General features: G+C 44.0%; 1 protein-coding gene across 1 annotated transcript in view; it reads right to left on the bottom strand.

Annotated features, from left to right (window-relative positions):
• Window positions 1–23,088, bottom strand: part of KSR1 (kinase suppressor of ras 1) — a 73,686-nt gene extending 50,598 nt beyond the window's left edge. The window contains exon 1 of the mRNA XM_055796675.1: window positions 22,692–23,088. Within this exon, the coding sequence (XP_055652650.1) occupies window positions 22,692–22,952 (261 nt within the window). The 5' untranslated portion in view covers window positions 22,953–23,088. The remainder of the gene's footprint in view (window positions 1–22,691) is intronic.
• Between the last annotated feature and the right edge of the window lie 623 nt (window positions 23,089–23,711).

Here is a 23,711-nt window from a genome sequence, read left to right as displayed (position 1 = left end):
ATAAGCAGTTTGGGTGCTCAAGCTGGTCCTCAGCCTAGTGTTTCCTCTTCTGGAGCCCATTTCCATTGCCTGCCTGCAAAAAAATGCTTCATGTTGAGTCTTGCCTCCACAACATTGTCACTGCCAATCACTTTCTTCAACTGATAAGAGAGAGGGAGATGACTGAGCACAGCCACCCAAAAATAGGAAGCTATAGCATTACTCACTACCTTGAGGACTTGCCTGCCCTTCTTCCTTTTTGATTACTCAGCAGATGTTCTTAAATCGGTTACTCCATTTTTAAATGCATTTGCCAAAACCTGATTTCACAGGACACGCATCCACCCACTGAATTCAGCAAGGCAGTTACTGCTAACCCCTTGCTTCAGTGAGAAATAGCATGCCATTTTAAGTAAGCCTCACCACTTCAGACTGTAACACAGCATCAGATACAGCAGCATGGCTGTACATAGTTGAATAACTACCCGTTCATTCCTCTATCACAAGCTGAAATCTGTAAGGGCAGGATTCCCAAAGATTCTATTACTGAGCTGTTTTTGAGGTCCACTGCAGTAAAAAAGGCCAAATCTACCCTCATGAAGGAAAATACTATTTATAAAACCAACACAGCTCTTAAAAATTCAAGTTTGCCATGTATGTTACAGTCAGCAGTGCCAAGCCTCTATATTGTGTTCTGATGAGACAAGTGAAGTTTGCCCCAAGCTGCTGCTAACAGCACTACTTCTACTGAAACTTTCAGCAAAAAGCAGTGGATTCTTTGAATGCATCTGAATATCTTTGAAGAACAGGTGAGAAGCCATATAAATGGGGGGGAGGAGATGAAAAAAACCCCAATTCACATAAAAGCTTTTATTTCTTTATGTAAAGATGTTTGTACTACCTACAGTCGTAAATCTAAGAATAATTTAGCATCATACAGCTGGACAGACTTCAGCTCCTGAGGTAGATTCCCTGTTGCTGTATGCGTCTTTCATCCATTGTTTTTTGTACTAGGATGTAATACACCGGTAACACACTTCTCCAGAGCAACTAAAAAGTATGCAGCTATAAAACCTTTGGGCTCTGCACTGTAACTGGATTGTAAATATGTAACCCATTAAGAAAACAGTGTTAAAATATTTTTATTTACACCACACTTTGATATCAAATATTCCCCACCACTCCATATAAACATTTGTTTCTAAGAGATCAGAGGTTTACAATCAGAAGATCTTTACACTACACAATGAATCAAAACACCGAAGTGCATGCCACAGAGACACTAGCCTTCCATGATTTCCCAAAGAATACTCATCTCAAATGTATAAGTATTAATACAAGGGTGGGGGCTTCTGTGTGATGGGGGGTCTTTTTTGCTTCTTGCAGAGAAAATGGAGGAGGGAGACAGCTGAGAAAACCACACTTTTTTAAAAAAATTTAAATATGTCAACTATAGGAAATTGCTTAACTGGAATGTGGCAACTTGCCACATTCTCTGAAATTGTCTTTAAAAACAGCAAAACAGCGTTATTTTAACAAGCTGCTATCAGATTGCATTTGGGGATTGTCAGAAAGAACAAAATGCACTAAAACCTGCTCTGTTCAAAATGCTTTGAACCTATAAAGCAAGCTTCCTTATTTCAGATTTTAAGAAGAAAAAAGGAAAACTTCGGTACATTCTGCCATGCAGTGGGTATCAGAGGTTTTCAGTTTGCTCACCAATTTTAGCACTCTGGAAGCATTCTCTGTGTACAATGCACTGAGGCACGAAATACAGGAACGAAAAATCTGTGCAAGCGTAACTGAGATTCAGCTGCCAAGTAGAAAGCAGGTCATCCACAGCAGCTCAGCTCTAGAAAAAGACTCCTAAAACAATTAAAAAAATAAAATTGAGCCAATGGATTGTATGAGTTTTCTTTATCTTTCCTCTAGGGCTGGGTATGTCATTAGTAACTGGGAATCACACAGAGTTTGCTTCCCTGGTCAGCTCTCTTTCCTTCTTGGAAAACAAACATGTAAACCCACACAGCTTATCTTTCCAATTCCCTCTCTTTCTGCAGTCCCATGTGTCCTCAGGTTAGCCTTTCTGCTGTCTCAAAATCAGAAGCATTACAGTCCCAGGCAAACTTCTGTGAAGTATAGTTGACTTACAAGTGGGATGACAACGTAAGGGAACAGACTGCCTAGCCCATGAGAGTCTAAGACATGCCTCCCACCAGGCAAGTATCCCCAAACCAACTCTCATGCAACACGATGAGTAAGCACATCTCAAAATTAGCCTACAGGACCATGAACACAGAAATTTCAATTGTGCTTGAGGTATCCTCAGCTGAAGAATCACTTCTCCAAAACACTCCTGATTTCCTAATGTAGAAGTACTACACTCCTAGTGTATTCACTTAACCCTACTGCTTGCAGAAGGCTAAAGATTCATGAAATTTAACAGATAGAGAAATTTACTTCTATGCAATTAGGAACAAAGGAGAACAGCATTCTGTATAGCCAATCACCAAAAACCACTGGAGGGACTTCCCTGCAGTGGATTACCGCCAGGAAATCCTCTCTGAAACCCCAAGACCATCCCACTAAAGGAGTCAGCGTTACTGTAATGAGAATGAAAGCCTAGTTGAAGAAATTTGGGTTTAACATGAGACGTAGGAAAATGCTGTGAAGCAGAATGGTGTTGCATACAGGCTTTATTTATTGCCTTTTTCCTGATTTTGTTTTGAAGTTACTGAGGTGAGCTACGTGTTTTAACTCTGCTATAGAACTGCTGCTCAGTTGCCGGGTTTCTTTTACTGTGTGTTGAATGAGGTTTTGTACTGGACTAGTTCTCCTTCCTTCCTGCTCCCCCTGTTATTCTGCAGGGACATGAGCAGAAAGAGTGAGGCAACAGGAAGAGTAGGAGTTGCCTCTACAAAGACAAAGCAGGATGTCACCTCTGTTCCTTAAATACAGCACAAATGGTCAGACCATGATAGCCAAGCTGGTGTCTCCCTTAAGGAAAGACTACACCAAGGACCAAAGTGAAGCTGTTAGTCTTGGGTTAGAAACTGTGAATTTAATGAATAGTGCTTTGTAGGAGGAACTTAATAATTAACTGCAAAGTTTTAAATTAGTGAGTATTCCGATGGACTCTTGCCGAATAAAGCTCAAACACTCTAGTATTCAGTGGAGCCTCAACGCTGCTAAACTTTCATCTTACAAAGTATTGGTGCTGCTCCTACCAGAGAGCATCCAGCTCCTGCAGCCTTGGTGCTCTGCTGGCATAGGACAGAGTGTCTGGAAACCCGTGTGACCTGTTTCTCCAGCTCAGAGGCTACCCTTCTCCACTCAGGCTGTACTGCCCTATTAAACTTTGCCTTTGAATTTAACAGCCTCTCACACTGGTTTGTTTCCATGAGCTGTATGACCCCCTGTTTCCCAGGGCAGCATACAGATTACTAGCTGGAACAAGGCAATGAGAATGAATTGCCATAGGTAGTTTCATCTCCAAATACAGATACTGAGCTGTAAAAAGTGTCTCTTCAGCCTCAAATGTATAAAACTGCCGTATTAGCATTCAGCAAAGTACAGATGAGGAAAGCTTTACTGCTAGTAGCCAAGCACCCTTACTCACTTGGTGCTGGCTATGGTTATAACCAGCTTACTGTTGCTGGGACTGTACAAACACCAAAGATGGTACCCCAATGCTAGAGGTTGATACTTTGAGGGTAGTGATTCACCTAGCTCAACTTGTTTAATCTCCAGTCTAGGACACCACGCCAACAAATTCTGAACATGCCTGCCTTCAAAGCCAGGGCCTTGGGTGATCTTGTCTGTGAAGGATTTCTAGTAGTAGCCTAGATAGTAAGAAAGAAAAGCATTGCAGTTAAGATGACTAGCTCAATTAGTGGTAGCCAGGATGACTGAGCTCTAGAGTAGCTACACCCACATACCACAACAGGGTTGTGACAGCAGGTGTAATTGCTCAGGCCATTAAAGGCAGAATAGCCACATCTGCTAGGGCCACTGAAGTCTGACCCCCAACCCAGCAAGGTAATTCTGCATGTTTTATTCAGCTATGCCCTAGCTCAGAAGTTCAAACACATACTGAGGCACAGCTAAGAACTGTACTCAATACATCTCTCAACATAAAAAAGGGACACTTCCGCTGCTGGTTTAGAGCTTAGTCCTCCTTGTATATCTCTTCTACTGGAAGGGACCTTACTGGATGGATGACTGTTGAACCAGCTTCTTGCAGTGCTTCAACTCTAGCTTGCTTTTCCTGTTTAGCTGAAACACTTGTGTATGAAGCTAAGTAAAACTGACTTACAGCTTGTTTATGCTTTCAAAGGGTATATGTTCTGTGCTGGAAATAAGTACCTCTAACTAGACTGACTCTGTACTACAATAATAACTGGAAATGAACTCTGGACCATCGGTTCCCAGCCACTCTGTGTTAGATCATGTTGCATAAATAATAGCCAAGTCTGGGGGAGGGGAACACTCTTTATGTGACATGGAGCAATGTGCCTTCTGCTGCAAAGACAAATACTCTCCTAGCAGCTGCACAAAGCTTCAGACCAGTGATGAGATATATGTGTATATATATATATATGAAACCAACAAACACAGCAATGGGAGGAGGGGTGTGGAATAAACTTTTGGGTTACACAACAGCTAAAAGGGACCAGGCTATAAAGCTAACTACTAAATAGTTTTACTTGAGTTTGAACCTTGAGACTAGCAGATAACCTGTCAGGAGTGTGCTTCAGATATCCAAGCCAGATAAGCAATGCAGAGGCTCCATTTGTCTCATAACCATGCCACCTGTAATAGCCACTCCAACGCCAGAATTACAATGCAATAAAAGTCCAGTTAAGTCCCTGCTTATCCCAACTTCACATTGTCCTGTCTCCCAAATACTAAATAACATTAGGACTGCAAGCACTTTCTCTGAAGTGTGTCTGCCCTAGCTACTTGCCAGGAGAGGTGAGAAAAACTGTGGCGAGTAGGAATGCTCTCACGAACAAGTGGACTGCTTTCAGTTCCTTTCAATCAAGACTACAACGTGCTCCGCTTTCACTTACAAACATTAAAAAACTCCCTTCTTACCTTTGGTCATTCTGGAGAATGAGGAATGATAAAACAGCATGGGTTGAATATAGGCATTCCTCGCTTTTATTGCAGGAGGGGAACTGTAGAGCACGTAACTTCTCACCCCAATTGCTCATTCTGAGGAGCCTTTCAAAACATGCTGACACATCCAGTATATCTACACAATAACGTTGTAAATTAGACTTTTCCTTCACAAAAGGCTCATGACAAATTATGATCTCCAATGAGATACAATGACCTGCTAAATTGTCTATTGGTCTCTTGGGGTGGGGAGGGTGGGGGCGAGGGTGTCCAGGACCTCCCTGACCATCATTTCCTGAAGTCCTGAAGTCAAACATCTGCACTTATCCACTGAACGAATGCGTGGCTTGGATAACGGTAGTCACTTTCCTACATGCTATTCTCAATTCCTAACTATACGAATAGTTCATTATCAGCTTCAGAAAAAGGTTCAAGCTCTTAAAAATGCAGAGAATTACCTCAAGAGCAATTGGACTTTAAAGCATTCCTGTAAGAGATTTTAAAGCTAGATGTGAACAAATGAAATCTTTATACTGTGAATATTATTTAGGTCATAGGTAGCAGTGGTTGCGCATTATGGGGCATGGATAAGAGCATCAAGCAAGAAATTTCTTGCCACATACACGGCTCAAAAGGAAAAAATACAAATAAGAGTTGGTTTTGGATGTTATTAGGGGATGAATAAGTTGGAGGAGCAAAGCTGAAATACAAAGAGAAGAACAAGAAAGAAGACAACAGAAGAGGGTCGAGAGCAAGACACAGGCATTGAAAGGTGAAATAGCTCTGATGGTGTGCTATCATTGTCAAGGTATTATGCTCATGTACTGTGGTATTGGCCCTGTATGTGATGTGAGAAAAGTAAGTCAGAAACCCTTGTCACATGGTCTTGTAATCCTGGTAACAGTTCTTTGTCCTTGTGCAGTGGTGTGGAGAAGTAGCAAGCTGCAACTTTTGATCTGGAAGCATCGACCTTTTGAGGGCAGGACGTTTTTTGTATAAAAAAGTGTTTTTTATAGGTGGGAGACCAGCAATGGCAGAATAGCTGGTAACAGGACTGACAATCATTATATTCCCCTTTAAGCCCTGTTTTAAATATTGTGCAAGACAACTACATCAAATTTTGTAATCGGTTGTGCAACTACAAAACCTAGACAATTTCTGCATCAACTTTTATAGATCAGATGCTCAGGGTAAGTCAACTGAGGATTTGTTTCTTTAAAAAGCTTATGGGAGAAATAAACTCAGGGTTAAGTCATCAGCCTGATGCCAGATATGGCCTTCTATAGTGTATCAAATATCCTTTCTCCATACATTCAGTTGAGCTTTGTGCTTCAAAATGAAGGCATGTTACTGTCCTCTATTCTGGATCAGATCGCAAAGCTTCAGCTGAGCTGTATTCCCCTGTCTCAGCACTATGAATCCATCAAGTGAAGCAAAGTGTCAAGAACCTGCAAAACTATTCTTTTAAATCCTACACTGAAGGAATTTGACAGAAGCAAGACAGACAAACTCATCTTCAGAAGTACTTAGTAATTTTTGATAATGAATGGAACCAAAGTTGCATCTATAGCCTGCACACTAAGTGTTAAAAACACACCCAAGCTTATGCTCATTGTAAATACCAAATAAGCATAATAAATACCTGGAAAGTTTCCATAGGTGACAGTTCTGTAACACTGATTATATATATCTTCAAACTGCATTTTACTTCAGAGGCTATGTAAACAATGAATGGAAGACGGTTATTGCTATAAACTTACTGGTACACCTGGGTGGAGGCAGGCTGGTATCCTCCCATGCTCGGGCTTTCTCACAAAGAATGTGAGCTGCACTAGAAAAGAGTAATGTTGCTGAAACAAGCGTTCAACAAGATGAAAGAAGAAGGGATTTCTTAAAGCTGTAAAATTTTCACCACCTTAAGGGACAGGTGAAATAAAGCAGCGTACAAATCCTTCTGCATTCTAAAAATACCCACTTTCTCAGTTTATTAGCCTTTGCTATCTGAGCGTCGTTTTTTACTACCTTGTCCATTCAAAAAATAAACTTTACATCAGACCAAGTCTGAAGACAGTACATCAGCACTTCTGTTTAAATAGCTGGAGCTTCCAGTGGGGGTCAAGGCCATACTGCTTAAGGTATTCAACCTTGAAAGGCACTTATAAAAGAACTGAGCCAGCAGAGACTAAGGCTAAATTCAGCTCCTACCCTAGTTTTAAACAGCTTCAACTGCTTTGTTTTCAGCACAGTCACATTCAGTTTCTACTATTTTAAAGGAAAGTGGGCTCACATAACCAGACATTCGTCTAATGTCAACTAGATAACTCCAAGGAACACAAACAGGGTCCTAAGTTAAAGCCAGCTGTTCTCTTTGCTGCAGATATGTCACTTACATGATACCTTTAGCAGACCAAGTGTTCCATCAAGTGATACGGCTGTAAATAATTTACCAGCAACCCCATAACACTCGATTAAAACCTAGGGAAAGAAGATCTAATTAAATTGTCTCTGAAAGAACAGATAATGATATGACAACTGTGTAAGGGGCAGATGGCAAGTAGAAGCTCATCAGAACATGACAAAATAATTTAGAAGTACTACCTTTATCTGTATAGAGTTGTGACCTCAACCTGTCTGATGATGGCTGTTCTGGAGGTCATTCCTTCGGGCACCTGAATTGACAAGAGGAGTACTGTCTGCCCTTAGAGTGGCATTTGGGCACCTGTAGAGTAAGTCCCTAATCTCTTAGGCAACCAGGTTAGAAAGCATTTAGTGCACCTTTTAGTGATAACCAGCAGACAGCAGGTAAAGTTAGGAACTGCATGAGTCATACAACTGGCAGTCCTTTTTATAAAGGCTGTATGTATAAAAAAGACTGTTGGTAGCAATCAAGCCATTAATGAGTACAGTACTTGTAGCCAAAACTATAAAACTTTGGAAGGCCATTAGTTTAAAAAATGTGTATCTGCTGTACTGTCAAAGGTATGTCTTACAGATTAAATAATAGTTGGAAAATACATCATAGGAACACAGCTACTACCTTGCCACAAATCATACGTGCTTTAAGACAAAGGAACACAGCTCACAGCAGACATTCTCCACGTCTTACAACCTTTGAAGAAGAGGTCTATTTCTTACCTCACACCTAAGAAGAGACACATACATAAACGTAACATCACAGAGTTCAGTATAAACCTACAGTAACCCCAAAGTTCAAATGCATTATCAGCCAGTTCAAGGTTTTGCCTGGAACTTAAGAACTTACTGAAGAAAATACAGACTTTTGTACTCTGTAGAACGAAGTACCATTCACAAGAAGGGCACGAACCACGTGCATGCTGCTTTAACGCTACCGTCTGTTTCTAGTAAGGCAGACCCAAAAAATAAGCCATTTCTTTTCCATCAGCTGAAGGGCAGCCCAGGGTAGAATCAAGGTTCATCTCAAAGATGTGCCTCTCATTCTCATGCCTGAAAGATATTCACTTCTTAGGTCTCTCAGCTGCCATTAAAGAGGGGTGATGTTATAATCTTAATAAATGTAGACTGTAGCATGTTTTAGACTATTGCAATAGACTATTGCAAACTGCACTACTGATATGTCACAATGCAGGCCCTAAATCGTATTCTACATATAGGTCAAACTTGGACAGCCAGGCAGCAGCAGACATACTGTGGAGTTTCAGAAGAGACAAATGCCTTGGCCTAGAAGCCATGCTTATTTCTGTCTATGAAACTGATACACATGTCCAGGTTGGGTCCCTGTCACTGGGCACAGTAAAGCTGAGCAGCAGCACAAAGTTAGAGTAGACATAGGGATCAAGCTGAGTGCAGAAAGCTGAGTGGAAACTGCTTCAATATAATCCTCAATACTTTTTAAAAAGCTAGCAATGCTGATGCCTGGAAGAATAGCTCTTGCCCATATAAGCCCATATTAGAGGATGCAATACCCAAAATAAAATCATCCCTTCCTCATACAGAGTTCATGCCAGCTCTCAGCCACAAATACATATTTATAGCCCAATTTGCCAGCACCTGGACACAGGTTTCTTTAGAGGGATATACCCTGCTAACTACCTTCCCCATTCCCCAACAGCAAAGGCATAAACAAAAATGGAAATGAAAGCAACATTGAAAGATACTAATATCAAAACTTGGCAGGTACACAACCACACCATTTCTACAGGTCTGGAAGACAGTCCTTCAAGTGGGCAATAGTCATTAAGGGAAAAGATTTTTTCCAGTCATTCACTTGGGAATAAGCTGTTACACACACAGCTACAATAGCAGGGGCAGTGCGATCCCCAAATTACCAGAGACCAAACAGGAAATGCATCTTGTTTTGGGGTCATACCCTTAGCTAAACAAACTGAGTCCTATTTCACATGAATCTACATTAAATTCTTACATGATAAGGATCTGAACCCTTCTGAATGACAGTGTGTGTTGTGTCACCAGTGTGATGGGTGAAAGAGGGGTGGGTGCTCTGATAGTATTGTCATTGTTCTCATTTTACAAAAAAAATCTTCCCGTACCCCAGCAATTGCCCAAGTGACTTGGAAAGCTCATGAGAACTGAGGCATCCCTCCTGAGCAGAGACACTAACCACTGGATCAGCCTGCCTCCTTCTGCCCATCTCTCACTCAGCCTTAGATTGTAAACTATGAAAGGTCTCCCCACTGTTTTGCAACCTCAGAAGATGACAAAGAACAGTAACTCTTCCACCAGTTGCAGAAATGAAGGTTCAGACTAGTCTCTGAGCTTGTCTATCCCAGTTGGAGTAAGAGAATCTACTGCTCAGAGACAGGCTTTCGAAGTAATTAAACCTGATTCTGGTGCAGCTACATGAGATCAAAGCAAAACTATGCCATGTTATCCACACTTATCTCACAGAAGCTGCAACCTATTTTGTTGGGGACTGGGTACATGCCAGTTTTTTAAGGGGGAAATTGTTAAACTATCTCATAGTTTGAAAATAAACACTGCAAAACTCAACCCTCTCCTTGGTGGTGCTCACAACAGCTGCTGTGCAGGTTACCTTGTAAAGTACCTTTCCCAGAATGCCCATCATTTAAGGACAGGAAGGTCATGCACTTTAGAAAGTCTTATCCTTAAGACAACTCAACAACCATCTGCACAGCAGCATGGAAACCATACTACACTCTCCTGTGAACAGAGGCACTTTGGACTACTTAATATGCCAATACTGCAAGAAGAGGTGGTACCAGGACTTCTTAGAAGAAAAACACAGTAATTTTTCCCAAAGAAATGAGCCTTTCTTACTGAAAAATTGCAAAATCCCTCATCCACCAGGGTGGCTCTCCAATTGTCCTCTGCCTTAAAGTTTGAGGCCAGATAAATCTCAGAGCCACAGCTACTTGCATTAAGGGGCTAAAGGCTCAGCAATTAGAAGAACTCAAAAGAATACTAGAAATGTGGAGACTTGCAGTGCTTACTGTTACTGTTCCCACACCACTGAGGCTTTGTCAGGAAAGCTGATGAAGACCATGCTGCTAACCAACCCTGCAGAATACAGTTTGAATGTGGAGACTTTATTCTTTGCAGTATATATGGGCCATGCCTGGTATGGAAGAGACCTCTCACATCAGGCTCCCCTTGTCAGGAATGCAGGAAGACATAAAAGGCTGAGCCAGCCTATTTATGTAGGGGATCCATGAGGACTGAAAGGGAGAGGCAGGGATCAGACCATGCATTTCCTCACGTGCTTCCCTCCCCCACCCCCGCACCTTGGTTTTACAGCTGCAGGAAGGATCAAGCCAGAACTGTGCAAAATTGCTGAGTCATCGCTGTGGGGCCTCAGAGAGGCTGTCCGCAATGCTTAAGCCAGAGGACAAAGCCATAAGGCAGAAAGCTGAGCAGCTGGAAAGACACTGCAGGGTAGAGGCAGTCAAGGGATACGATGCACCCACTGCAGGTACAGGCAGGATTCACTAGGCTGAAGGTACAGTGTAGAGCCCTGCCTAGGGAAGATTAAGAATCAGAAACATTTTGCATTAAGAGAACTGGAAAGAGGATCCAGGTTAAGCCTAGTAGGTCTTAGCTAGTCCTGGCTAAGTTAGCTAAGAGCAGCGCTGCATCACCACTGCATTGCTGCTGTACTAATTTCTCACTCAAATGAAAGAATAGACGCTACTACCTTCAATTTGAAATCTTACATTGTGAGGTGTCCATTAACTTCAAAGCTCTTCACCTCAGACCACAAACTAGTTATTCCTGGTAACTGAGGCAATTCGAATTAGACAGTAGAAAAAAAAATAAAGAACACATCAGTGGCTGTGGAACATGCCTTGGCAACAGAATGGTGGTGTAGATGTAGAGCTACAAAGATGATGAGGGTACTGCAGCATCTCCCATATGAGGAAAGGCTGAGAGGGCTGGGCCTGTTTAGCCTGAAAAACAGAAGGCTGAGAGGGGATCTCATCAACATCTACAAATACCCTAAGGGCAAATGTCAGGAGGATGGGGCACGCTCTTTACAGCAGTGCCCAGCAACAGGACAAGGGGCAACGGGCACAAATTGAAACATTAAGTTCCAACTCAATATGAGGAAGAAATTCTTTACCTTTAGGGTGACAGAGCACTGGAACAGGCTGCCCAGAGACGCTGTGGATTCTCCTTCTCTGGAGACATCCAAAATCCACCTGGATGTGACTCTGCAGCCTGCTCTAGAAGGATCTGCTTTAGCGGAGGAGTTGGACTAGATGATCCCAGAGGTCCCTTCCAACCCCAACCATTCTGTGATTTAGTTTCCGTAAGAATCAAAAGCTAAGTATTAGTGTCACCCTAGCAGAAGTATTGAGCTAGCTCTTGCTAAGTCAGCTACACCTCTGGTTACAGATCGTCAGATGCTAACTGATATGGCCCATTTGTTAGATGCAAATATGTAATTGCCATTACAGAAGAGCATTCAACATCATTACAAAAAACATCTTCCCCAAAAGTAGGATTGTATTTTCTACAAATGTGGTCTCAGCACAAATGCCAGTGTTCCAGTACAGTAGGTGAAGACCTGGACTTACAGCAGCTCTCCTTTCTCCCTCCAAACTTCAGTTTCCACAGACTCCACTCAAGTCATGAGCCACAACTGCAAATGGCCCAGGAATTTAGGGTGTGCTTAGAGGTGTCCCACAAAAACTCTGCCTCATTATACCCATACGAAATGCTACCAATACAACAGTGCTTAAATCCGGCCTGTACCAGTCAGTTACTGGTTCTGCAAATACTACACTTGACCCACAAAACAAGACCAAACCAGTTTTAACAGACAAAATACCCTGGCTTAATACAAATGGCATTGACAAGCCCTTTGATACCTGCTCTGGGCTCTCTCCCAGCTCAGTTGTGTGAACAAATGTTAAGTCTTCAGTGTCTGTACTCACCTTGCCTTACTTCAACACTACGACCTCCTTCCCCTTCCAGAGCGCTTACAGACATCCTTGTCTTTCAAACGAAAAAGAAAAAACACCTTTCTTTTTCCAAAGGGAGCAGGTTGAAGGCCTAAGCAAGTCTCCCCAAATGTATCAATCTCCTGATAACAGTATCTGTGTATTTTAGTCTGTTGTTTCCTTAAGGGAAAACAGAAAAGGGCATAGCTTCCAGAATTCATTAAAATAAAGAGGAAAAAAAATACTTCATCTGATATGCACTAAGAGAGTTTGATATTACTAGCTGATGCCACTGTATAAATACTACTGTATACACATTTACGTCAAAGTATTCTGTTAAGGGAAGGTTGCTGACTCAGCAAAAGGTCTTAATCTTTTGATCTGTCATATAAGGGACAAAAGGTCTAAGCTTCTGAATTACCAAACTCTAATTTAGTGTTTAGCTATACGTTAATCAAATCTGTGTGCAAAGTTTAGGCCAAGCTGACTCTCAAGTTAGCAAATACAGTATCATAGCTGGTGCTGGTCTGAGGCACTCTGAATTCTCTCTATAGAAATTGTGGGAGAGTTAAAGTTAGAAGTCTTCAAAAGAAATGTTTTACTTCGTGGAAAGTTTCAGTTTTGGTCAGAAAGACAAAAGGCCCTTAAACTGAAATGTTTTTCTTGGCAGATGAAGAACAGTTTTTAAGAGGGAGACATCTAAAAAAGTCAGGAAGCTTTAAACAACAAAATTTTACTACTTCTGCTGATTTCAGCGGAGCTATGCAACTGTATCCTAAAGCAGGATTTAGTCCTCTAGCTTACTTTAAAGGTAAAAAGAAGAAAACACTGCTCTGGAACCTGAAAACTGTTGCCAGAAAATTCTCCAGGCTTTAAAGATGGGTAGGGAAACATATGTGGAGAGGTTCTCCTAGAGCACTAGAGACAGCCTAAGAGGCACCAACACATCTTCCAGTTAACTATACTTACTGACAGATCCACTTACCCCCCTAATATCTTTCAGTGGCGATGGCTGGTTGAAGTTCTCAATCCATGAAATGTATTATTTCTTCTTTCCAGTTTATTCAGCATCATTAATAACTAAAAATAAAACCTCACACTGGAATCTGCAAGTCTTAACAATAGCCCACACAACAGCAGCAATGAGAAGCTCAAAACTTCCTTTCTAAATTTAGGTTGCTTCAAACAGAAGTGAAAGTTCTTTGATAAATCAACAAACCCATGTTTTAGAAGCACGTGAGGAGAGTAGAACTAGGCAGGAAATTCCTGCCGTGTTAAACTTACTTGCAAAAGACTTCTCAATATTTTCAGGGACCCAGACCTGAGGCTCCTGGCTGCATTCTGAAAACTGTGGTCAATTACCTGTTTTGGCAGCATCAGGTCAGAGCAGGTCAGAACCTGGATGTGCCGCAACCCAGCAAGATGCCTCAGGGTCATGTTAACTACTGCTCTAAAGTTGATCTCACAGCTTCTGCTATTAGAGCTCTTCCATTTGGAATACCTAATAGTCATCATATCAGAGGCACTCTGTAGCCCCTGATCAAAGCATGATTCCTTATTGTACTGATGAAGTGTCCTGCAATTATTCTCTGCTTCCCCAAGATGCACACAGTATGAATTAGATTTTCTCTCTAGGCAGAAGAGGAATGACAGACACCTGCCCTCTGTTCACTTCAGAATACATTCCTGAGAGAAAAAGACAGCTATATTTTAACTTAAAGCCAAATTTAAAAGTACTAAAAGTAAGATGGAAGCAGTGGATCCAATTCTGCCTACAGAATCCTGAAAGCAGACAGGGAATAGCTAACGAGCATGAAGCAGCTGCCTTGCAACTGTTCTCAGAGTTACACCAGCAAATACCCAGGAAGGTTCTGCAGAGGTCGTCTGAAATTCCATTTACACTAACATTAAAAGAATAACTACTGTTCAACTACCTTGTAGGCAGTCACTGCCCTAATTCAAGGCAAGTCAGCATTTCCTTGTAGCCACATGCAAACATGGCGTAGCCCCAGTGGTGAGTCTCAGCATACATGGAATTAGTCCTTTAAAACATAAGAGTATCGAGATAAATTCTCCCTACAGAGATTTAAAACTAGGACATCCTGGTCAGTGGCTTGTTTAGCAGTGTTATGGGCCAAGGCATCCTTTCCCTCTGTCTGAGGGGAGGGTTCACAAGACAACACACTCACAGAATGACAAGGAGTCACCTATCTTATTCTTAGACAGAGGATGCCATGGCCCTGCAATGGGGTTCAGCCGCAGCCCTCGACACTATGCCTCCAACCACCTCCCCAAGGATAATCAGAAGAAACACATGAAACTCCTTGTTTTCTCCCTTTAGGAAAATCACTGCTAAAGAAAAAAAAAAAAAAAAACCACCACAACAGGAAGCTGTGTCTTTTTTTCCTCTCATTCAGTAAAGCATGGAAAGTGCATTTGAGTCACAGCCATCTAAGCACACATTCTGCATGCACCATCTGTTACACCCCCCTTCCCTGAATCACTTTTGGCTGACCAAAAGTGTTGCTAGTCAAGCTACAAAATTCACAGCCCATACTTAGGTGGGGGGAGTTCTATTGAGAAGCTGGCTGCTTTTACCTGTCCTTGTGGCATTACTTCTTAGGAAACAAGTAATTTTAGGTATTTTGAATGATAACCTGAGTAACACCTGAAAAGGTTTAGAGCCAAAGCAAGCAAATATTCTAACTTTGAGTTCTGTTTTAGTCTTTTCCACACTAACACTAATAACTTTACGCTATCATGTGCTTTGCCCACTATGCCAAACATCACAACCCCTCTGGTAGGCTAAACTTGCACACTTCTGCAGCTAGCTGCAAGCTATTTCAATCTACTATTTCTTCCCCACACACACCTTTTTTTTTTTTTTTTAATTAAAAAAAAAAATCACTCACTTCTTGGAAGCAAAAACGCTAGCCAGCTCCTCATCTCCTGTGCACCTGCACAACCATATTGATTTCAGGATCAATTTAAAGCATCACTGTATAGGCCATGTTGCGAGTTAAACAGTCCTGAGCTCAGGTGCCTAAGTCCAATGAGATTTGCATCTTCCACCTACAGACAGCTCAAACAGCTCAGACTTAAGATACATGCGCTGCGCTTAGAGAAAGATGAACAAAAGACATCTACTATCAGACTGGGCTATGATACACACATGCCCAGAGAGATTAGGGCCTAAGATAAGGTTTGAGTTTCCACCTCAGAAATGCTCAAGGATGCAGTCTAAGCAGCTCATGCAAAAAGCAGGTTTACAGCACAGACAGCGAGCTCAGCCACAGAACTGACAACTGTCTACTAGCACAGGTTCAAGCGAACACTACAGCTGCACCAGTGATTGCTTCACGTTCCTTGGAGCACGTACAGAGGGAGTACAGCTGGGCTGGGACATGCCTCTGGGATCTCCAGGTGGCACAGGAGCTCTGTGCAGCTCTGGCATAAGGCAAAAGACATATCTGATCACCTGTACACTCTGCTGGTTCTCAGTTGTTCTCCCACATTATCAGCAATACAGAGTTTCTCTAGTTTAACTTGGGACTGATCCTGTCCTAGATTCTGGGGATGTGGACTACAACCCACCACCTGCCCTCGCTTGAGCTCTGCCAAGAAGGAGTCACTGCAGTCAAAGCCAAGCCAGATTGCCAGACTGTTTCTTAATGATGTTGAGCTAGTCTTTGACTAGGTTCAGACTCCCACCAAGAAGCAGGACGTGCCCAAAACACTTCTATGCACAACTGCTCACAAGTTATGTCTTGGAAGCATTACCCATTTATTTTGTCCAGATTCAAAGAGCCTCTGGTTCCTCTGGTTTGCTAGCCACGGCAACACTGTGCTGCTGGTAGCATCAACTGTGTGGGATTACTCCATGGGAGTGAGAAATGAGCACGGAGGGAAGTCTCCAAGAGATGTCTGAGTCAGTAACTCTGGGTGGTGTCATCTGTGCCTTTCACACAGTAATCCAGCCAATACATTTTCCAACTCTCAAAACAGTGAGAGATAGCTGGGCTTGCTTTCATTACAATTCTTTTAGTACAAAAAACATTTTAAAAAAAAATTGCTACAGGCTAAAAAAAAGGATATGAAATCTTAGCCTTAAACGAAAGGTGAGAATTTCTCTCTGAAGCATCTGAAAGATTACATGGTGGAAATATCATTTTAAGCACAACTATTCCCTAAATAATTTGGTGTGTCACATGGCTTCTTTTGTAAAGTGTTCCTATTTATGAATAAAAACAAGTGATAAATTTGTGTACCACCACACTGACTCATAGCTGTAAATCTGTCACTAGTGTGCAGCTGTAACACTAATCGGGGTTTTCCCTTGTGAAATGCAGTTAATAGCTAGCATTTGAACTTGAGTAGCAGACCAAATTCTGCTCAGGTGCTATCTGTGTAAGCATGGCCACGTCCATGAGTTTAGCTAGATACAGCTGAGGTTCAAGTCAGGCTACTTCACTGATTAGAACAATTTTGAACAAGCAGTAAACATCAGAAATCACATACAGAGACTGAGGCTTGTCTGACACTTCCTGTTAGTGTGTAGGCATGTTTGTACAGAGGTCTCAACTCCAGGATCTGCTGAACTTCTTTATTGGAGTTCAGTTGCTGAAAAACGTCTCCAAGCTGACTCTGTATTAGGATGAGTAGGAATAATTTTGTTTTAACACAATCCAGTAACCACACAACCAGTCTTAGAGAGGCAAAGGCAGCACAAAGCCTTACTCTGATACTTTTCTGGCTTCCCAATCAGTGCATCGTAGAATCCAACCCAAGGCTATAAGTACATACAGACCTTGACAGAAAAGTGAAGAGAATCCCTTGTCTTATCTTCGTCTTGATAACTACTCATCAGAGCTTGTCCTGGAAACTCCAGGTAAGTTAAAACACTGCTGCTCACTTTTTGTGTAAACATTTACGCAAAATCAAATGTAGGAGATGAGATAAATTCCATTATGACGTGCAAATTCTGATCATGTATGAAGAAACATTGTCACAAAGGAAAGATGAAGTCTACAGGCTTTATAATAATATATGGTTCTGACTCCTTCAAAGTCAAACAGAATCCCTGTTAAAGCCTATCTTATACAAACAAGCACACAAATTTAAGAAAAAAAGAGAGTCCTACAAAAAAGGATGCCAACTTTAAGAAAAAGCAACCGCGTTGCATATATGCAAGAAGTAAGATGAAGTAAGAGACTTTGTTCTCTTACATAAGACCTACTGAAAAGGAAGTCTTCTCAGCTGAACAAGGCTCATAAACATGTGGCTACAGGTTGAAGTTTGGCTTGAAAAATTCATTACTCCCACTACTTCCAATTTACAAACATTTCTTTTCCTTTCCTTATGTGTATCACATGCCCAACTTCCAGTCTGCAAGTCTGGACAATTAGAATTCCTCTTCCTCTCCTCTCATGCGTCTCCCCATTTTCAAAGCATTTGTTTCTGCTTAGAGATTGCTTGGTAAGAGATAAGCCTTTTCTGGCCAAATTGACAAATGAATCAAGATAACGTTAAAGCAAGTTCAAACATATTTAATCCACAGGTATCATTCAGCCAATATGAAAGACTGATTTGTGGAGTAGTAGACTTATTTGTGACGCAGCACAGATGGTGTCAGGCTTTCTGATCTGGTGTTACATTTCCAGAGGTGCTGAACAGAAGACATTCCTGAGGAAGAAGTCAAAGTGATCTTTGCATATGGGGCCAAAAGCATCTCTATCACAGACACAGTCCACCAGAGAGCAATGAGAACAGTTTCTCTCAAAGAGCAGGCATAGATTTTAGCAATGCATGCTACTGCCCCACCCTGACACTCCCACCATAAACAGTTTGGAGGCAGCTTCCATGCCAGAAAAACTGCAGTCTGCTCTTACAGTGCAAGAACCAAGGTAGAAAGAAAATACATCTGAACACACTCTAGGTCTCTGTTCAGCCTGGTGCTGCCTCATCTTTGCTGCAGTTAGAAGTGGGAGGGGCAGGGGGGGCACACACATGTCCCACTTCATCCCTCTAATTCCCACACTTCACCAAACCAGCTATGCTGTTTCCAGCAGAAAAGATTGAGAAACCATAGGAACCTTCCCTGCAGCCAGCACACAGGACTATATTCTCCTCCTCATGCCCAAGAAACTGGCTTGGGCTGCAGCGTTAGAAGTTTCATGTGCTTCACTACAGATGTCTAGTCCCATTATCAGCTTCCTAGCCAGAGAAATGAATCCAGAAAGATACTGCTTTTACGAAGAAATACAGATAAAAATAATACCCTTCTAACTCTGCAAAACAAATTTAAGAGTCATGCAAGGGATTAGCATAATGACAGAGTTAAAGATGACACGGTTGTTTCTTTCCAAAGATGCTTGGAGCAACACTGGATGCTCACCACACAGCATGACATTTTTTGCTCTCACATATGGGTTAAAAATTACCATTATTTTCCATTTCAGTTTTGTAGTTGACTTGAGAAGTGAGTAAACCTGCTAGGACAGAACTGAAAGCAAGCCATATACCAAAGAAGTGGGTAAAAAGAAAAAAACCTCAAGCACTTATTTGGCAGAGCATAAAAAATTTCAAAAAAGTACAAGACCTAGTGGCATCAGAGAACCTGGTCTGCTAATAACCAAACTAACACAATATACTTTCCACTACAGGGAAACTCCCTGCCCTTCTAAGAAATGGCCTTCCTACATGTGAAACAGGGTCAAGCTCACATAAGACATCTACACTCAACACATTATTTGCAAGCAATTCCCATAGCCCTTCTTTACTCCCCTTCTTTCTGTATTACAGAAAGTTCTCCTTGCACTCATTTGAACTGCCATGAGTGCTTATCTTTACCTGTCAAGATCCCAGTTTGAAATCTTTATCTACCATGTGCTTTATTCTGAGAAGACCTTATACACCAGAGGAATGAGGAAGGACTTAAAGCATTTCAGTAAATTGGGAGGGACATAAGCATGCACTCAAATACCTTTAGTTAAGTTGATGTTCTTGACTTTGAAACATACACACATTATGTATCATGTGGCATACATGACAGCTATCTAAGCTGTGAACAGGCACAGAGGGAAGTGGTGCCAAAAGGACCAAGCTAGCATCTCTAGTGTAAAAATAACACAAGCATTTAGATGAATTTGCACTGGTGTTCTCAGCTATCGATTCCATTCCCACTACAACTACTTTCAGAAGTTAACTTCAGGGCTGTGCTAACCTTGAGATTAGAAATGGCAACGAGCATGCACTGCTGTCTGACCTGCGCTGGAATAGTTTAGAGCACCACAGCCACCTGACAGCATTCACCCCCATGCACACATGGCCTGAATGGCTGCAGTTCACTGACATAGAAGACTGTGTTCAAGGAGATATCCCTTCACCTGTTAAGTTCACAGTTTTGACACCAAAACTTGACACCACAGAACTTTCCAAGACATATGAGCTATATACAAATAGACACTTCCCTGCCTTTTTCTTCCTTTGAACAAAAAGAAAAAGTGAAATCAATTTCTGACTTAGTATATTGGACTGCTTTCAAATCACACACATGGAACCTCACATTTGGCCTCAGAAGCTACTTCTTCAACTTCCAGAGTCATTCCCTCTGTTCCCAAACTAGTACTTCCCACTTCCAGTTTGCTGCTTTATCTGTCTCATGTTTTATCATTTCCTTGTGGCTTTGCTACACAGTTTACCAGTTATACTGATGCAGCTAAATTTCCGTAACTCTTTTTCCATGAAAAACTTTCTGCACAAAACCAGAAGACACATGTAGATTCCAGTCCAAAGTACAGATGAGACTTGCAGGCCCAGCAACCATATCACTAGTAGCCACGAATCACAATCCACACAGCCATTCTGCAACTTGTCAGGGCCACCCAGCGAATCGCAGCAGGGACTGTAGATCTCCAAGCTTCTAGCTTCTGGTTGAAGTACTGACTCAAGGAGTTGCCTACAGTCTGTGCAGAGCTGCACACCACAGTCAAACCATCAGTAACACTGGCCCTCTGCAATATCGGAGCACTTGTCTCTACTGATGCGATCTGATAAGCAAACGCGTATGACCACACATGCATTTCTGACACATTAACCAAGGCACAGTAATTACACCACGTAATGCCACAGGCAGGGCGCCTGGTACTTGAGGCTATACAGCAGTCCACCACCTTCTGCTGCACCCCGGAAAATTACAGCTTAGGGAACAAAACACAGACCCTCATCTCCTACAGTCTGGTTCTCTGCTCTGCATCTGTAGACAAACCCACTGCAGAATGGCACAGAAAGCTAAGCACAAGATTCAGACTATGCTTGACAACATGTATTTTGGTACAGGCAACAGAACACAGCAAAGGGCACAGAGTCTATACCCATGCCCATAGCTTCACATGTTGGCAGAGATCCAGTACTTGGTTGAATTCCCAGAGAAATCATATACTGGACTGTGCATCAAAGAATTTTTTCAGCTAAGCTTTTTTTCTGATCATAAATTTGGTAATCATCAGTGAATGAGGCACCCATTTGTTTAAGCAGATAAATGCTTAAGAGGAACGCATGCACACACTCGACAACTATCACTAAAACAGCTTTTGTTGCTTTAAGAAGAACCTGAAGATGATAGCAGGCCTTTATCCTTTGTGAATAAAGGTTTCCTTTTAGAACAGGTTCACCAGCAAAATACTGATGATAATTTTCCGAAATGATGCTGATTTATATTGTTTGAGCATTAAAAAGGCCATCAGTAGAGTTGCCAAAAGCCCACACAAATACTGTTTTATAAAGAATAGCCTTCTGAATGCTATTTGGAGGTGGCAGGAGGAAAAAAAATAAAGAAAAAAAAAAAGTGCTACAAATTTGCAAGGGAAAAAACCCAAAACAAAACAGAACAAATAAACAAACAAAAAAAAACACAGAAAAGGCAGAGGAAGAATGAATGATAGATTTCCAAGAAGTTGTGCCAAAATCTACCTACCACCTATTGTTTCACAATTTTTTTCCCAACCTTCCTTTCTCGTGTGATGGATCTTGCAGCATATACGTTTGTTGCAGTTACAGTGTTGTAATGATTTTTCTTTCTAAAGGCCCCATGCTCTAGCTCCACAGTCTCCAGTATCAGGCTAGAGAAAAGGACCATTACTAGCCTTTACATGAAACTTCTATCAAAGGTGGCAGGGGGGATTTTTAACTCTGCTTAGAGCAACAGTACCTGCACACAAGGTAAAAAGAAATGTTATTGAAGTATCTAAAGGTCAAATGAAGTAAGCAAGAATAAATCTACATTCCCTTTCTAAATACTTACGCAGGCTCATGTACAGATTCAGCCCTCCTTTGAAGGCATTACAACAGCACATGCTTTGTGCTTTAAAGTTTCATATAATCTTTCTAAACAGCAAAACATCTCTCCAACCCAGATGGTGCTGCTGTTTTGTCAGCCACACCAATGGAGTGAAAAGGAGCATCAAATTAGATCAGTGAAACTGAGCCCAGGATAGAGAGACAGGCCTGGAGACGAGGGCAGGAACCATCAGAAGCTAACACCGAAGACCTGAGGGAAAGAGCGAGTCCATCCTGCTTCCCAGGGCGATGTGGTGACCCACGTTCTGCAAGGGAGCCTCGGGTCACCTCTGGTCCCCACCTCACATCGCACCTACCTCCACAGTGACACCAGCTCAGCCGCAGGCCCCAGGGCCGCGCAGTGGCGCGGGGGGCGGCGGAGCGCGACCACATGCAGCTCCCGCTCCCCGCGAAGCCGCCTGAAGCCGGGGGGCGCGCCCGGACGCGGCAGCCACGAGCCGGCCCAGCGGTTCGCCCGCACCTGTCCGCCCCCGCTCGCCCCCCGCCTCTCCCGCGACGCCCTCCGAGCGGCGGGGGGCTAGCTGGGGGACCCTGCCGCGGCCAGCCCGGCCCCACCGCCGGGCCGGGGCGGGGACCGACCCCCTACTGACAGGGCTGCCGCGGCGCTGGGGGCGTCCTTCCCTCCCGCACAACCCGCCCTACCCGGGGGAAAAGGGCGGGAGGGAGAGGGTGCCTCACGGCCCCGGCACCGGGGAGGGCGCGGGGCCCCCGCGCTGAGAGGAAAGGGCTCCGGGGGAAGGGGCAGGCCTCAGCCCCCAGCTGTGAGGAACGGGCACGCCGGGGGGCGGTGGCGGGGCTCCCCTCCGGCCCCGCCGCGGCTGCCGAGCCCCGTACCTCCAGGGTGCGGATCTCCTGCTGGGTGAGGTCGTTGGACGCGGCGCATTTCGTGCGGAGCCCGCGCAGGTTGGAGAGCGAGATGTCGATGAGGTCCTGCAGCAGCCCGCACTGCTGCAGCGTGCTCCGCACGGCCGGCAAGCCCCGCGCCGCCGCGCCCGCCCGGGGCCCCGCGCCGCCGCCGCCCGCCACCGCCTCACCACCGCTCCGCTCCCTCCTCTCCAGCATGCCGGCGGCTCGCAGGGCAGCCGCTCTATCCATTCCTCGGCATCAGGGAGGCCGAGGAGGAGAGGCGGCGGCAGCGGCGAGGGGCGGGGGGGGAGGGCGGGCAGCCGGCGGCTCGCTCCGCCCCGCCTCTCCTCGCCGAGCAATTACCGCGCATTAACTTGCACGCCGGAGAGGCACCGCGGGCGCGGCCGGCCCGCGCAGCGCAGCCGGCGGCTGTTCCAGGAGGGGGCGCAGCGGCCGCTCCGCCCCACCGCCCGCCTCAGCCCCTCAGCACCGCCCTCCGCTCCCCTCGGCGCCCGCCTCAGCCCCTCAGCACCGCCCTCCGCTCCCCTCGGCGCCCGCCTCAGCCCCTCAGCGCCGCCCTTCGCTCCCCTCAGCACTGTTCTCTGCTCCCCTCGGCGCCGCCATTCGCTCCCCCTCATCACCTGCCTCAGCCCCACCCTCTGCTTCCCTGAGCTCCCGCCTGAGCACCACCCTCTGCTCTCCTCAGGCACTCAGCGCTGCCCCCCACTCCCCTTAGCTCCTCAGTCCCTCAGCTGTGTCCTCAGCTCTCCTCAGCGTTGGCCTCAGTGCCTGCCTCTGCTCCCCTCAGTGCTTTCCTCTGCTCTCTTCAGCACCAGCCTCAGCACCCACCTCAGTGCCACCCTCTGCTCTCCTCAGCCCCTTAGCACCTGCCTCAGCTCCTCAGTGCCCACCATAGTATCCCTACTGCTGTCTTAGCACCTCCCTCCGCTCGCCTCAGCCTCTGGCCACCTTCTCAGCCTGCCTCAGCCTTTCTACAGGTATGTTGGG

Source organism: Falco peregrinus, chromosome 2, assembly GCF_023634155.1.
Source record: "Falco peregrinus isolate bFalPer1 chromosome 2, bFalPer1.pri, whole genome shotgun sequence".
NCBI classification, from domain to species: Eukaryota; Metazoa; Chordata; class Aves; order Falconiformes; family Falconidae; genus Falco; species Falco peregrinus.
The sequence above is the reverse complement of the archived record's forward strand: the minus strand, read 5'-3'. Positions and strand labels throughout refer to the sequence as shown.